The sequence below is a fragment of the Schistocerca serialis genome, unplaced genomic scaffold, assembly GCF_023864345.2.
Source record: "Schistocerca serialis cubense isolate TAMUIC-IGC-003099 unplaced genomic scaffold, iqSchSeri2.2 HiC_scaffold_1343, whole genome shotgun sequence".
NCBI classification, from domain to species: Eukaryota; Metazoa; Arthropoda; class Insecta; order Orthoptera; family Acrididae; genus Schistocerca; species Schistocerca serialis.
In genome coordinates this window covers 4,358,153-4,372,213 of record NW_026047562.1, presented here as the reverse complement: position 1 = coordinate 4,372,213, position 14,061 = coordinate 4,358,153, and the positions used below count along the sequence as shown (strand labels likewise).

At 46.6% G+C, this 14,061-nt stretch overlaps 1 protein-coding gene across 1 annotated transcript in view; it reads left to right on the top strand.

Annotated features, from left to right (window-relative positions):
* LOC126439774 (uncharacterized) overlaps positions 1 to 13,447 on the top strand; it is a 113,482-nt gene extending 100,035 nt beyond the window's left edge. The window contains exon 11 of the mRNA XM_050090597.1: positions 10,952 to 13,447. Coding sequence (XP_049946554.1) covers positions 10,952 to 12,429 — 1,478 coding nt within the window. The 3' untranslated portion in view covers positions 12,430 to 13,447. The remainder of the gene's footprint in view (positions 1 to 10,951) is intronic.
* Positions 13,448 to 14,061: the final 614 nt, after the last annotated feature.

Genomic DNA, 14,061 nt, shown 5'->3' with positions numbered 1-14,061 from the left:
TTTCCTACTATGTTTTGTACTCACATTTTGTCTTTGTCTGATATATTTTGTACTTAGTGCGTGTGCACAACATTTACTTTATGTACTACATCTAAATATTCTGTAAATTGTAGAGGTTTATTAATTAGGAAAAAAATTTTGCCGCGATTGGCAAGTCCAAATGACTCACCATCGCTGCCAAATTTTTGCCCCCCCAGTGGAGGGTTATGAAACATGTATGTAACGCAGCAGCGATGGCGAGACATTGTAGCATCTGTGACCAGAGAGTTTGCGCTTGACCGCGCGAGTGTTGCGAGCAGTTCGCTAGTTGTCGCTATGCAGAGCTGTACTCTGTCTGTAGTCGTGGAAGTCGGTAGCTCGGTTTAGTTGGGTGCAGTTCGCTAGTAGTAGTCGTGCAGTGCAGTACGCTAATAGTCGTCATGGAGAGCGGTTGGTCAGTAGTAGCAGCCCAGTGCGGTTGTGTGATGTAGGCGGTCGGCAACACTGGTCAAGATGGTGAATAAGGTATACTGTTAATTAATATAATCATTAGATAATGAAAAATTTTATTTATTGTAATTATTCTCCAACAAGCCCCCCAATAATAATTTTTATTTCAAAAGCATTTTTTCAAAAATTTGATTTTTTATTGAACTAAAGATTTCGTTGCACTTCCCATTTCATTCCACTTCTTTTGAAGAAAAATTTCACTAAAATCACAAAAAAAGAGAATATTATTATTTGCAATGCAGTTCCTCCAAGCGGTGCGCAACAACAAGAGCAGAAATGTGACATCCATTTATTCTGAGGTAAGACTTTAACTCTGATTGTTTTACACAGGGCCAAAGACCGATATTTCGGTTTAATTGAATTTTCTTATCACTGAATGGACTTTAATTTTTTTTATGAAAAACTTATATTTGAGTCAGATTGCGAATTTCACATTTTGTTGCCATTGTCAGTACATTTCATTGTGGGCAGGTTACGCTTAGAGCAGTGTCCATTAGCACTCATAATTAAATATTGTCATATTTCATTTTCCTTTTAAATTACGGTGGGGAGGTTACAAACGGGAGAATGACGTTTCGCTTAAGGTGACCAATCCGGAAATCTGTAGTATCGGTGTTTGGCGTTTGCTGTCTCCCTGCGAAAATCTCTGAAACTGCATTCTATGTGTAAAGAATGTGTAGGCTAACCGCTCCCACACAATGTAGCGGAATTTGCTTTTAAGCCGAACACGGGGTCGTCCTTTCACTCGGGCTAACGCTGTCTGCTCTACAGGCGGTCACTGGCCGACGTAGATAGCTTGGGACCGACCTCCTGGGGTGCAGTTGCCTCTCTCGAGCTAAAAGCTCCTGTGACCCTCGTGTCCGGAATGTATGTGTGTACGCCAGCCTCGAGTATTTCAACCACGGTGCGCACTTGCGATTTACTAGTTATTTGCATATCGTTTACATGAATTCATACAATACTGACTTTATCTTACCGAGTTTGGGCTCGAATGAAGCGTCTTGATGTGCAGAATATGATTGTGAGGGCGGAATATGTAAGCAATGAAGGAGACCACGACGTCTTACAATTTCAGGAAATTCTTATGAGAGGCTGCTCATGACTCCATTACTTTCGACCTCAATAAAAAAAAATAAATAAAATAAAATAAAATAAAAAACATCTTATTTCCTACTAGCTCTAGTCAAGTTGTGTGATATCATACTGTATGCAAGTTTATATCCCACGGCTCACCTATGATTTAAGGGTAGTGTCTTTGTATACTAATCAAAACGTCATGGGACCCAGTATCAAACCTCGCTACTGCTTAAATTTAGAATAAAAATCATCAGTAATGATGGATGGGCGGATAGAGCTTCAAGGCACTTTCTTCCCCTGCTCCTAAAACTCTGAAGAGTCAGCAGTGCTCAAAGGCATGAGAATGCAGAAGGTAATCGGAACCACTGGTATCTGTCCACAGGACATGTGGCCTATAATTGAAAAGTGGTATGATGACTGCTCCATTGGCAAAATATTCCGCAATAGCCGCACATTCGGATCTCCGGGAGGAAACTGGCAAGTGCCAGGCATCCCAATGAATTATGTTTCCTGTATAGCTCCTTGTCTGGCACACCATGCTTCTTTTGTTACTGTAAATCTTACTCAACAGCATATCTCCATCTGCCTCGATAACTTCACCTCTTGGTGTAGCCTCTGTTACATCAAAATCACTTATGTTAAAAACCCAAGGAATTATTACAATAAACACCACCAATCATTTCTCTCACCCTAACTTCCACCATGGCACTCATAAACATGACTGTGTGGTGGTACTCTCTTCAAAGGTAAGCTGGTTCGAATCCAGGTGATGGAAGAAATTTGCATTGCTGGTATTTCCCCAGTAATGGGAGGGGGAATTGAAGCATAAAGTTTCCCATCACCAGACCTCGTGTCAGTGTTCTACATTACATTACCTCTCCTCAATGTATCATGATACACTGATGCCTGTGACACTGTTGAAGGTGACACATGTGGTGTCGACGATAATCGCCTGCAGCAAATCGACAATCGACCGCCGGAGAGATGCTGTACACCTAAGCAGCATCGCCACCGCCTATGAGAAAGAAGTAGTAAGCCACTCCTCCTGTAGCTTCGAGGCGCCATACACGACAAGTATTTCCAGCTCTGCCAGTGCCTGGTACGAGTTCTGCCAGAGTCCAGCCTGAGTTCTGTTCTGTCTACGAGGGTATCAACAGTTCCATGACGACTGCAGAGAAGCGACGAATTTCTGCCTTCAGAGTGCAGTGTCGGCGTAACGTCACTCAGTGAAGCCTAGGCCAAGCATGCACGTACAGAGAGTTGAGGGCCAACAACAGACACATATTTGGCACAGTTGTAGTAAACGTTCAGTGCTCATCATGTGCAGACTTGCACTGTAATGCCGCTCAGTGTTTTCAGCAGCTCCTGTGTAGTTGGACCCCAATTAATACCACACGTGCTCACACAGCCACAGCCACGAGGAGCCAAAGATAAGTGTATTGCTTTCCGAACAATAAGGCGTTCTGATCATTGACTGTTCCATTTATCTACTTGTAAATTTATTAAAAGCATGACACAACAACATGTGTGTCAGATGTGGATGTTAAGCTCTTAACACATCCATTACACTCACGTACACTCAACAGATAACTCCGAGTCACAGTTCTCTCACAATGCAAGGACAGTGCCCAATTACGTGGGGGAAGATAAGCGCTTGCAGTAAGGCGGTGGTCTTGCTGCTCCATTCCTCTCTGCTCACATGGGCAGAGGACTCTCACTTTCTCATATCTTGGAATAATCTCGCGTCCCCAGCTTACAACAAACTCAAATTAAGAAGACAGGAAACTCGACAATGTGGGGATTCCATCATTCAGCCATCCTCTGTACTTGGGTAAAACCCACTGAACGAGGCGATGCTGTGGTAAGCTGTTGGCTCCAAACTTGATTTTCGACCATATTTAGTTTGTCTGCGATGTCCCTACACAGCTTAAGGTGAATGACACGACGGTTCCTATTGATGGACGCAGCTGTCCTGCTTCCCCGTTCTTCCCAATTCTGGGTTATGCTCTAATAGCTGTTTCACCAACAGGACGTTAACCCCCGATCTTGTGTCTTCCTTCGTCTTTCCAAAAGCCTTAGCGGCCCCAGTGTTACTTTCGCCAATATAGCTTGGATCTCAGCACTCTCAAAAATTTACTATTCCTTACAGTCTTAGAACACCTTGCACTCTGTATCATATTTGCCGTCTCAGACGCAACCTCTGCCAGCTGATTACATTGCCCTCTCTTCTGAAGTTCCTCAGACTTTGTCACAAATTGTAAACGTTCCATAAACGTGGCGAACAAAAGCAATTTTTCTCGCCTATCCTCTGGATACCTAGGCTTCTGGTGCGCCCTCCACTTGCCACCCTTCTGTATCCTATTCGAGCGGAACTTCAGCTGGCTGGTTCTTCCTGTTCCGGAATAGTATGTAGACACTTACTCCTCCAACCAGCTATAATCCTAGCGTCTACGCCTCTTCAATATGTAGATGATCCCGCTTCGAGGCTCCTGACCATTGTCATCCCTGCCCCACACCTCCCTCTACCCACATCAACTTGTCAATCATACTTCCCAGCCCACTCCAACACCTTGAATACATACACCCTTTCTGCCCGGCACCTGCATCATACTGTATTACCCTCGTAGTAGTTATTGGGAACTGACTGCCAGTGACTTGCCAGAAGCAAGAGCCTTATCTTCCCCATAGCACCATCATCAACTTCAATGTACATCTGTTTATGTAGAGACGCTATGGCTTTTATTTTTTTGAAACCTATCATTTTATTCATGCTCCCCAAAAAGCAGCAAAGTGTCCGAACCTTGCGCACCACACGAGAATGTGGTGGGAGTGGAATGAATAACAAAGAAACTGGACTGTTTACGACAAAGTCGTGCATTCGGCTTTTCACAGACTGTGCCTGTGTATAAGAATCTTTCAGAACTTATTCGTCTTACTGGGTATACATTTGCGCTCAACACGCAAATGAGGTATACATTGGATGGCGTGTAGCATATCAGTATCACTCTCCTTTGATTTTGTTATATCCTAGCCAGTAATGCCACCCGAGCCCGCTGCCAAAAGGTTGGCAGCATCAAAGTCCGGACGCCGTCCGCATAAGCAGCGCCAGCGAGACAGGAAACCGCCGCAAGTCTGCGCGCGCCACCGCTGGCTTCTGGCTTCTTAAGCGCTGGAGTCGCGAGCGCTAGGACAGTTCTGTATTCGCCGCTCAGTTGTATACTCGCCACCGAATTGTGTACTTGCTAGTCAGTTGTGTGTTCATCGCAGCAGCTATGCGGCTATCGGCTATCGGCCGCCCTAAACTTTCAGCGGCAAAACATTCTTTGGCTACTTATAGTGGTGAACAAATTCCTGTGTTAGGTGTATGTAGCGTGCCAGCCACATTCCGTGGCAATACAAAAACAGTTTCATTCACAGTGCTCCGCGCTACAGACAGTGTAAACATTTTCGGATTAGACTGTTTTGACTTGTTTGGCCTGTCTATCCAAGACAATGTGTTGCAAATTAATTCTGTTGTTGTTCCTCAAGACAGCACAACCGATTTGTGTAAACGATACAGTGACATATTTAAAGACGAACTAGGTTGTGCTGCGAACTTTGCCGCTCATATTCCGTTAAAAGATAATGCTCAGCCTCGATTTTTTCGTGCTCGTCCAGTGCCTCACGCCCTCCGGGTACCTGTAGCAGATGAACTTCGTCGTTGGCAAAACAACGGTGTTATTCAACCCGTTTCAGCGAGCCAGTGGGCTTCTTCCTTAGCTATTATAAAGAAACCGTCTGGCAAGTTACGTTTGTGTGCTGATTTTAAGTCGACAGTTAATCCTCAGACTGTCATTGATTCTTTTCCTTTGCCTAGACCGGACGAGCTGATAGATAAGTTGGGGGAAGCTCGTTTCTTTTCCGTGAAGCATATTTGCAATTGCCCCTCGACGAGCAATCACAACAGTATTTTGTCATAAACACGTCGTTGGGGTTGTTCCGTTTTCTGCGTTTGCCTTTTGGTTGTGCGTCAGCTCCAGCTGTTTTTCAGCGTTTTTTGTCACAACTTCTGGCTAATGTGCCATCGTGTTGCAACTATTTAGACGATATTGTTGTGTCCGGTCGGACGCCTGCTGAACATTTCCGTAATTTGGAGTGTTTGTTTACAGTGTTGTCTCAGGCAGGCCTACGTTGCAACATCGATAAATGTTCATTTTTCCTTACGGAGATGGAGTATCTGGGACATGTTATTAATGCTCAAGGCATTCATCCCTCCCAGTCACATTTAGCAGCTATTCGTGATTTGCCCGCCCCTCGCAATCTGCATGAATTGCAAGCAGTTCTTGGCAAATTGACATATTATATTAGGTTTATACCTAATGCATCACAGATTGCTGCACCGTTGCATCGTCTCCGCCGTAAGAATGTTCCGTTTGTGTGGTCAGCTGATTGCCAATCAGCCTTTCAGCAGCTTAAAGAGGCTTTATTGAATGATCGTTGTCTGGTCCATTACGACCCTAACAAGCCTCTGGTGTTAGCTTGTGATGCCTCGGTGCTGTGTTGTCTCACCGAGTCGGTAACACCGAACGTCCTATTGCGTTCGCATCTAAATTGCTCAACAAAGCTCAGTGTAAGTATAGCCAATTGGACAAGGAAGCGTTGGCTATTGTGTTTGGTGTCACAAAATTCCATCCTCTATGGTAGACCATTCTATTTAGTAACAGATCACAAGCCCCTGACGTCACTGTTTCATCCGTCTAAACCAGTTCCTCAGCGGACAGCTCAGAGACTACAACGTTGGGCTCTTTTGTTATCACAATACCAGTATGAGATACTGTATCGCCCTACAGCTCAGCATGCAAACGCTGACGCGCTTTCTAGATTGCCGATTGTTGCGGATGATGTCTTCGATTCCTCTGACGACTCTTGCCATCAGATTGACGCCGATGAGCATCAATCCCTCCGGGATTTTCCGATTGATTATCGTCAGGTGGCACGTGAGACAGCTACGGATCCTCATCTGAGTTTACTATTACGTTTTGTTCAACGTGGTTGGCCGTCCAAGGCAAAGGACATATCGGATCCTGTGGTTCGTCGCTATTATCCGCAACGTCATCTGTTGTCTGTTTCGCACGGAGTTTTGCTGTTACGCACCGAGAATGACCAGCTTCGTGTAGTGGTTCCCCAAGTGCTCCAATCCAAGGTCCTCGACTTGTTGCATCAAGGTCATTGGGGAGTGGTCCGCACCAAGCAGCTTGCCCGCCGTCATTGTACATGGATCGGCATTGATAAGCAGATTACGCAGATGTCTACAGATTGTTCGACGTGTGCCGAACACCAAGCTGCTCCGCCTCAACGCTATTTTGAATGGGCACGCCCTGCCGGTCCCTGGCAGCGAGTACATATTGATTTCGCTGGTCCATATTGGCATTCTCGTTGGCTCATCGTGATAGATGCATTTAGTAATTTTCCGTTTGTTGTGCCCATGCAGTCTACAACGTCTGCACAAACTATACAGGCGTTGACTTCAATTTTTTGTATTGAGGGTCTTCCAGAAGTTTTAGTGTCTGACAATGGTCCACAATTTAACTCTGCTGAATTTGAAAGTTTTTGTTCTGCCAATGGCATTCGCCATATTCTTACTCCGCCGTTCCACCCTCAATCGAATGGTGCAGCGGAACGTTTTGTAGGCACATTCAAGGATCATATGGACCGCCTTCGTGCTACGCACTCTCGTCAGCAGGCCCTCATCACGTTCCTGTCGTCGTACCGGACCACGCCACGCGACGGCCCTTCGCCTGCGGAGCTTCTCCACGGCCATCGTCATCGCACCCTACTACGGTTGTTGCACCCCCCGGATCGACCCGCCGCTTCTGAGCATCGCACGCGTTTTCAGCGCAACGACGCCGTTTTTTTTCAGAGTTTATCACGGTCGCCGTCGTTGGGAACGTGGTACCGTGATAAGTGTCCAGGGTCACGGTTTTTATACTGTTCAAGGTGCTACTGGGGTGCACAGGAGGCATCAGAACCAGTTCCGCCGCGCTGGCCGCCCGGATTCTGCCGCTCGTTCTTTGTCCACAGATTTGGTCCGCGGCGGGTTCCAGCTGCGCCTTCCGACTTCGCTGCCGCCCCCAGGGCAGCAGCAGCAGCCGTCGCCGCTACCACGCCGACAGCCCGTCCCCTTGATGCCTCCCGTGCAGCTTCATCCGGGAGCGCCCCAGGTGGTCGCTCCGGCGCCTGCGGTCCCTCTTCAGTCGCCACCGCCTTCGGAGCTGATGGACGTCGACCCCTCAGCCGGGCCGCCTTCCCAAGCGGTGGCTGTGCAGCCTGTCCTGCAGCCGCTTTCCTTGGGCACCCCCAAGGAGTCCGACACCGCAGCGCCTTGTCCGGCGCCCACTCAGCAGCCGTCGACGCAGCGTCAGGAGACGCTGCCTCTCTTCGTGGGTCCTGACGCCTCGTCGCGTCCAGTACCAGAAGCTGCGCCCGTGGTCACAGGCGTGCACCCTGACCTCGGTTTTCAGTCGGTGTTTCCCGAGGCCCCGCGCAGCCAATGCTGGGGTGCGGACCGGGGACTGCCACCGACAACAGTCTCCGCCCCGGTCTCTTCTGCTACGCCTGCGGCCAGACCCCTCCCCCGCCGTCGTCGCTCGCCACGTCATTATTCAACGACGGTGCGGCGATTTGGGGGGGAGGAGTGTTATATCCTAGCCAGTAATGCCACCCGAGCCCGCTGCCAAAAGGTTGGCAGCATCAAAGTCCGGACGCCGTCCGCATAAGCAGCGCCAGCGAGACAGGAAATCGCCGCAAGTCTGCGCGCGCCACCGCTGGCTTCTGGCTTCTTAAGCGCTGGAGTCGCGAGCGCTAGGACAGTTCTGTATTCGCCGCTCAGTTGTATACTCGCCACCGAATTGTGTACTTGCTAGTCAGTTGTGTGTTCATCGCAGCAGAGTTGTTGTTTGTCGTCAACCGACGCTGACCTAGCCGCTCCGACTCGAACTAGACAGATTTCTGTAGACACGGGGTTCACTGCTGTGTTGCTGTATCTTCGTTAATAAAGATAAGTACCGACTTTTATTTAATAAGAGCGTTTGGGTCTTCATCTTTCTGTTCACTGTTCCAGCGGACCGGTCGGCCCGCTATTAAAAGTGTGGCGGTGACTTCGTAAGCCGTTTCTACAGCGAACTGTTTGTCGCTACGAACGCCGCCACAAAAGATTTGTACTCTGAACAGGAATAGTGCTCGAGGACAACGACCATCAGGACTTCTCAGAATGCAGTAGGTAAAGCCGTCATCAAGCTGAAGCCTGGTTTGGTCACCACAGTGCTTCGCGAGCCACTGTCCTACTGCAGGTTGTCGTCACGCGCCGTCTTCCTACTTCTGAACTAACTTACCCAGTTAATAATTGTGGGACACAGTTAATTATTGGGTCTCCGAACAATTCTACAGTTCCAACATTTTCGATTTCCATAAATCAATGTCAGAGGTGAAAGAAGAGATAAGTGAGAGAAGGAATCTCGGGAGCAATGCCTGAATCCCAAATCTCTGGAGTTGTAATCCCACATTCATCCACTCAGCAGCTGAGGCATATATGTCCCAATTGCATTTATTGCTACATTATTATCATTACACTAGGTGCGAGTGAGACGAAGTAATTACATTTTTCTGCGTGTTTTTGAATGTATGCAAACAGAGTATTAACAGTAAATCGTTCATTGTGGTAAAGGAACTCCCAAAATCGTCAGTTAATGTATTTTGTTGTGCTTTTTCTCGACAATCTCGTGCTAACGAAACAAACTGGTGACAAATATGCTCCATCACTTTTTTTTACGCTGCGTGATGGGGTCACTAAGTTCACGGAGGAAAGTGAAATATCACAAAGACGAGAATTCAGCCTGCATCCTATTTCTTTGTACAGGACGCCTATGGAGTTATGTCAAAAGAGTATATTCTATATGGAGGTAGTTAGATATAAAAAAAAATACGTATCCAACGGATCAGTGTATGGACGATCACACCTTCCTCAGATATCTATGTGTCTCGCTGTCCCCCTTGCTTTATTGCGGATCGTTCTAGTAATTCTGCTTAGAAAGACTTCTTCAACACTTGTGTCAATTTGCCATTAATCTTTCAACGTTGAGCCACATGAGGCTTTATTATTCTTCATATTCAGTTATTTGCGTGGTAAGATCAAAAGTTTGTCATGACGATTTCAAAAGGTTGTTGAGGTGGTAATGTTGGGATTTCGTGGTAACCACTTTAATGTGGCTTTAAATGCTGCAGAACCAAATAATCCGAGAATAAGTTGTTCATTAAGAAACATACTCATCTGAACAACAAAACGAGACTCAAGCTCCTTCCTTCTACAACCACACAAGATCCGTGATTGCCTTGTCATGGAGCTGAGATACTGAAAACTTCTGTTGTACAGAGAAATGGAAGTTCCCATTCATGTAAGCTTCAAAAGAATGTGGTCCTAACAGGTATTCTGATCACACAATGGCCCACATAAGGTGAGGTAGGTTCCTTTCCAACTCTTGGTAATATGGGTACTTTCCTTAGACAAGAAAACAATTTTTTCCTGATCAAACAGTGGTATATGGCACATTTATACGTAAACAACACTCTTGAGCGAGACATGGCAGAAGTCACCACAACAAAGTACGGTAGGTTACAAATCGTTGCTCCACACCATTGTCAGATAATTCAGTAACAAACATGGGCCTAAATCCTTTCGTATTCATATTTTTTCAGTGTGGTCGTGCATTGTTGAAGAAGATGCTTGAAGTCCAACTACTCTTTTGCAAATGATTTTCATTGGAGACTGCTCATCTGATTAAGAGTGGGTGACACACGTTTCCTGTCACTTTTTATTGCTTCCAATACGTGGCCTGTCTTTGAGACAGCCTGAAAATACAGGACGTTTATCTCAATCAGGCATGGCTACTTTACGAGGGGGACTGAGGCAAATGGTCTCATCATGCGTTACATAGTTTTTCCTATCTGCGGACGTTCATGAACCCACGAATCCTCCACTAATCCCTCCTTTACAAGATGGATTCGGAACTCAAAGACTGCAGTGCTGAAACAAAAATATAATTCTGATAACGTTGTTTTTTTCCATGCAGGACTATCAATAAAACCTATTTACTTCCTTATTTTTACTATGTCAAGAGCGATGCAGGGACTTCTTGGGCACCCTGTAGATGAAATAGACGTGCATAGTAACAATGATACCTGTCTTTGTTAATACTCTTTTTTTGTGTTGACATGCCGCCTTACATAGTTCTGGGTAACTGAACCAGGGTAATGTGGGTAAACGACGCCCAGGCTCGTGATCCAGAGAAGACTTTGGATTCAGCTGCCTGCAGTGTACGGCCACCACCTACTTGCTGTCGTTTTCTTGCAGACGAGGAGTGGCAGCTGGAGGACAGAAGCCACGATACGCTCTCCGTGGACACTGACTGCGTGCAGCTGTTGGTGAACGCCCTGGACCACCCCACGTGTCCGCTGGAAGACCTGCCACTGGAAGCCGTGAAGCAGCACGAGCGGTGCCGCGAGCAGCTGTGGGACGACGTGGTGCAGAGGTCGCCCCACATACCCGTCACCAGCTACCTGGCCTACACGCAGAGGATAAACGTCAACCTCTGTCTGCTGGCCTGGATGGCGGTCAACTCGTACGGCATTTGTCAGGACGTCCCGTTTAGTATGATACAGTCGGTGCACGATGCTCGCTGCTATTTCGATAGTCCTGATGATCAATCATGTCTGCAGTCGAACGCTACAGACGCCATCTGCTCTGTTTCCAGAGCTATTCTGTTGCTAAAGTGTCGCGACTTTTCCTCCATCAGGACTTCCAGTAGTTGTACGTTCGTTAATTTCCCATTTGTATTATTCGATAGTAATAGCAGTGTACTGTATCAAAAGCTAACAGAAGAAACACTGAACTACAAAAACAGTTTAACCAACGCCACCTTGAAATACAAGAATTTCAAAATAGACAGCTTGAAGCCTTTAGAAATCTCATTTATACTGATAAATATCATTTTCCGTTTTTCGACTGCCGTAGTATACATGTACCTTCCCCAGTTACGCAACTTGCCTGGAAAGATATTCTTGTCCTTTCAGATCACGTGCATAACCCAGATCCTGTGTTCTGAGGTCGTGTATCGTATGGCAGGCGTCCCTGACTTACCTACAGCAGTGCTGATAGACAGCGCCCTCACACTTCTCAGCTGTATCTGGCTGAACTCATTCTGCTACCACATGTATGCTTGTGTTCGCCATCTCAGGCTTCCTAACCAGCTACTACCTGCTGAAGTAAGCCGGTTATTCCGTCGTGAGGTGCTGTGTGTGTTTATACCGTGGAGTGTAGTATGTGTGGCAGCTGTTGCTTTGGAAAAGACGAGTAAATATCACATGATCCACAGTCGCATAGTAGTCCTTGCAGGGATTTCAGTGTCTGTGACATTCAATTTGGTTTGTCTCGGACTGCTTGGATACATGTACCTACGTAATCGGTGCTCCATGCGGCAACTCGAAATTGTTGATAACAAGAAATTTGCCTCAAAGAAGGAATGTCTTTTTATGTCAGTTAAGGCCATTATATTAAGTGGAACAGGAATTATTATTAGAATTGGGTTCCACCAGGCTCAGGGAATAGCGCAGTTAGTGTACTATATGCATCTAGTTACGATGGTGCAAGGACCAGTGCTCTTCGTCTGTTTCGTTTGCAATGGAACGACGCTCCCCATACTCAAGAACAGGATACTTCTTTGGTGGGACCCAACCAACATCCCTGCAGGTCTAGAGCTGTGTTCGGCAGCCGAGAGGAATCTGGCCAGGAGAAACAATGAACAGTCTCCCTTTTCAGAATCCTCGCTGTAGCCTCCTTCAGTATTTTTGGCAAATAACAGTCTCCACACTACACTGCATTAAACCCAGCAATAAAATGGACTCTACCTGGTATGACAATGTTAAATGTCATTAAATCTGATATCGTACAGCCAGTACTTCTCTTTCCTAACGTCTCCTTCATTTATAACTGTGTGCTTCTTTGTGAGTGGTAGCCTCTGTCTACCTATTCTAATGCACTGAGACTACTCACTAAAATTGTTGGGAAATGCTTCGTGTATACAATAGGCTGCGTTAATCACACGGCCTGTTATGTACAAGGAAAACGCAGCACGTTGCCGGAGGAATTCCCTTCGTCAGTGTCATCTACCGTGGCGATGATGCATTTCTGGACATATGTTCGTATGACGTTTTTTCTCCGTTTTCCGTCGAGGATCTCTCTTTGCAGTTTGTCGATTTTATTAATGTATAATGTATGATATTAGTATATATCATATTATGTCTGAAACAGAGAAATTTTCCATATGTGTGTGAAAGATGTACTTTTACATGATTTGTAATTCAAGTACCATGACAAGAGACATTCAGATACTTATAGAATCAAAAGAGAGGGGCGAATGACTGAAGTGGTGTGTGCATGAAAGTGTAAATGGGTTTGTTGAGCTTATTAGTGGTTTGATTACATAGAGTGGCTCAAACGGGTATAGTAAGAAAGTAACACATGACTTGTTGTGCGAAATGTGGCTTGAAGTGAACGCAAAATGTCGAATGGCAGAGTTATTTGAGATTAGCATTATTGGGTTTGTGAGACAAGATGGTGATTTGTTAAGCTACAGGTTTGTAAGGGTACTATGGCAGATGTTAAAAGTTAATGTTCCATGTGCCACTCTTGGGCAAGGAAGAACATTACTTAAAGGCGTATTTACAGGAACAGTACTGTGGAAGGATAAACTTGTGCCAGTACTGTGAGTCCTGGAAAACATGTGCCATAGTAGCTTCACTAGAAGCACACAGTACGCCGAAACTGTTGTGATTCGTAATCAATAGACGATCTCCCATTTGTTCAAATAAAACCTGAGTGAGCAAAGTAAAGGAGTGTCTGTGTGAATTTAGTATCCAGCCCAACTGAAAATCCTGTGATAAATAGTACTACGTGGAGTGATTTTCGTGAATTTCGCACTTAGCAGGGACCCGCAGTGTTAACCGCGATTTTCGTACTGGACGCAGTGGAACCAGAGTGAGGCAGGTGCCGGGTGCAGCCCGCCTGGCCGCAGGGGGGCGCCGGCAGCTCAACACATTCTGTAAAACCGTTTGACGAAGATTTGCAGGCCGTGCGCCTCGATTCTGTCAGCGCAGCGCCAAGCCAACCCTGGCCCGCTCTGCGTGACGTCACGAGAGCGCGCCGCGGCCTTCTCTTTAGGTGGTGGTGGCCAGAGCCGACACGGGGCGCACTGGGGGCGCTTAGCGGCCCACCCACACAAGCGTCCTGCACCACCGGGACACGCGTAAAGTCGGTCCGACAGGGGTCGCCAGCCGAGCCTCGACCCGCTGGAAAGTATCGAACCTCATCGCTCGAAAGCCAGTAGTTAACGGCCCTCGTGCTACCTACTTACCCCCAGGCAAGATCCCGAGTTCCGACTGCAGTACTGGGAACATTCACAGCCA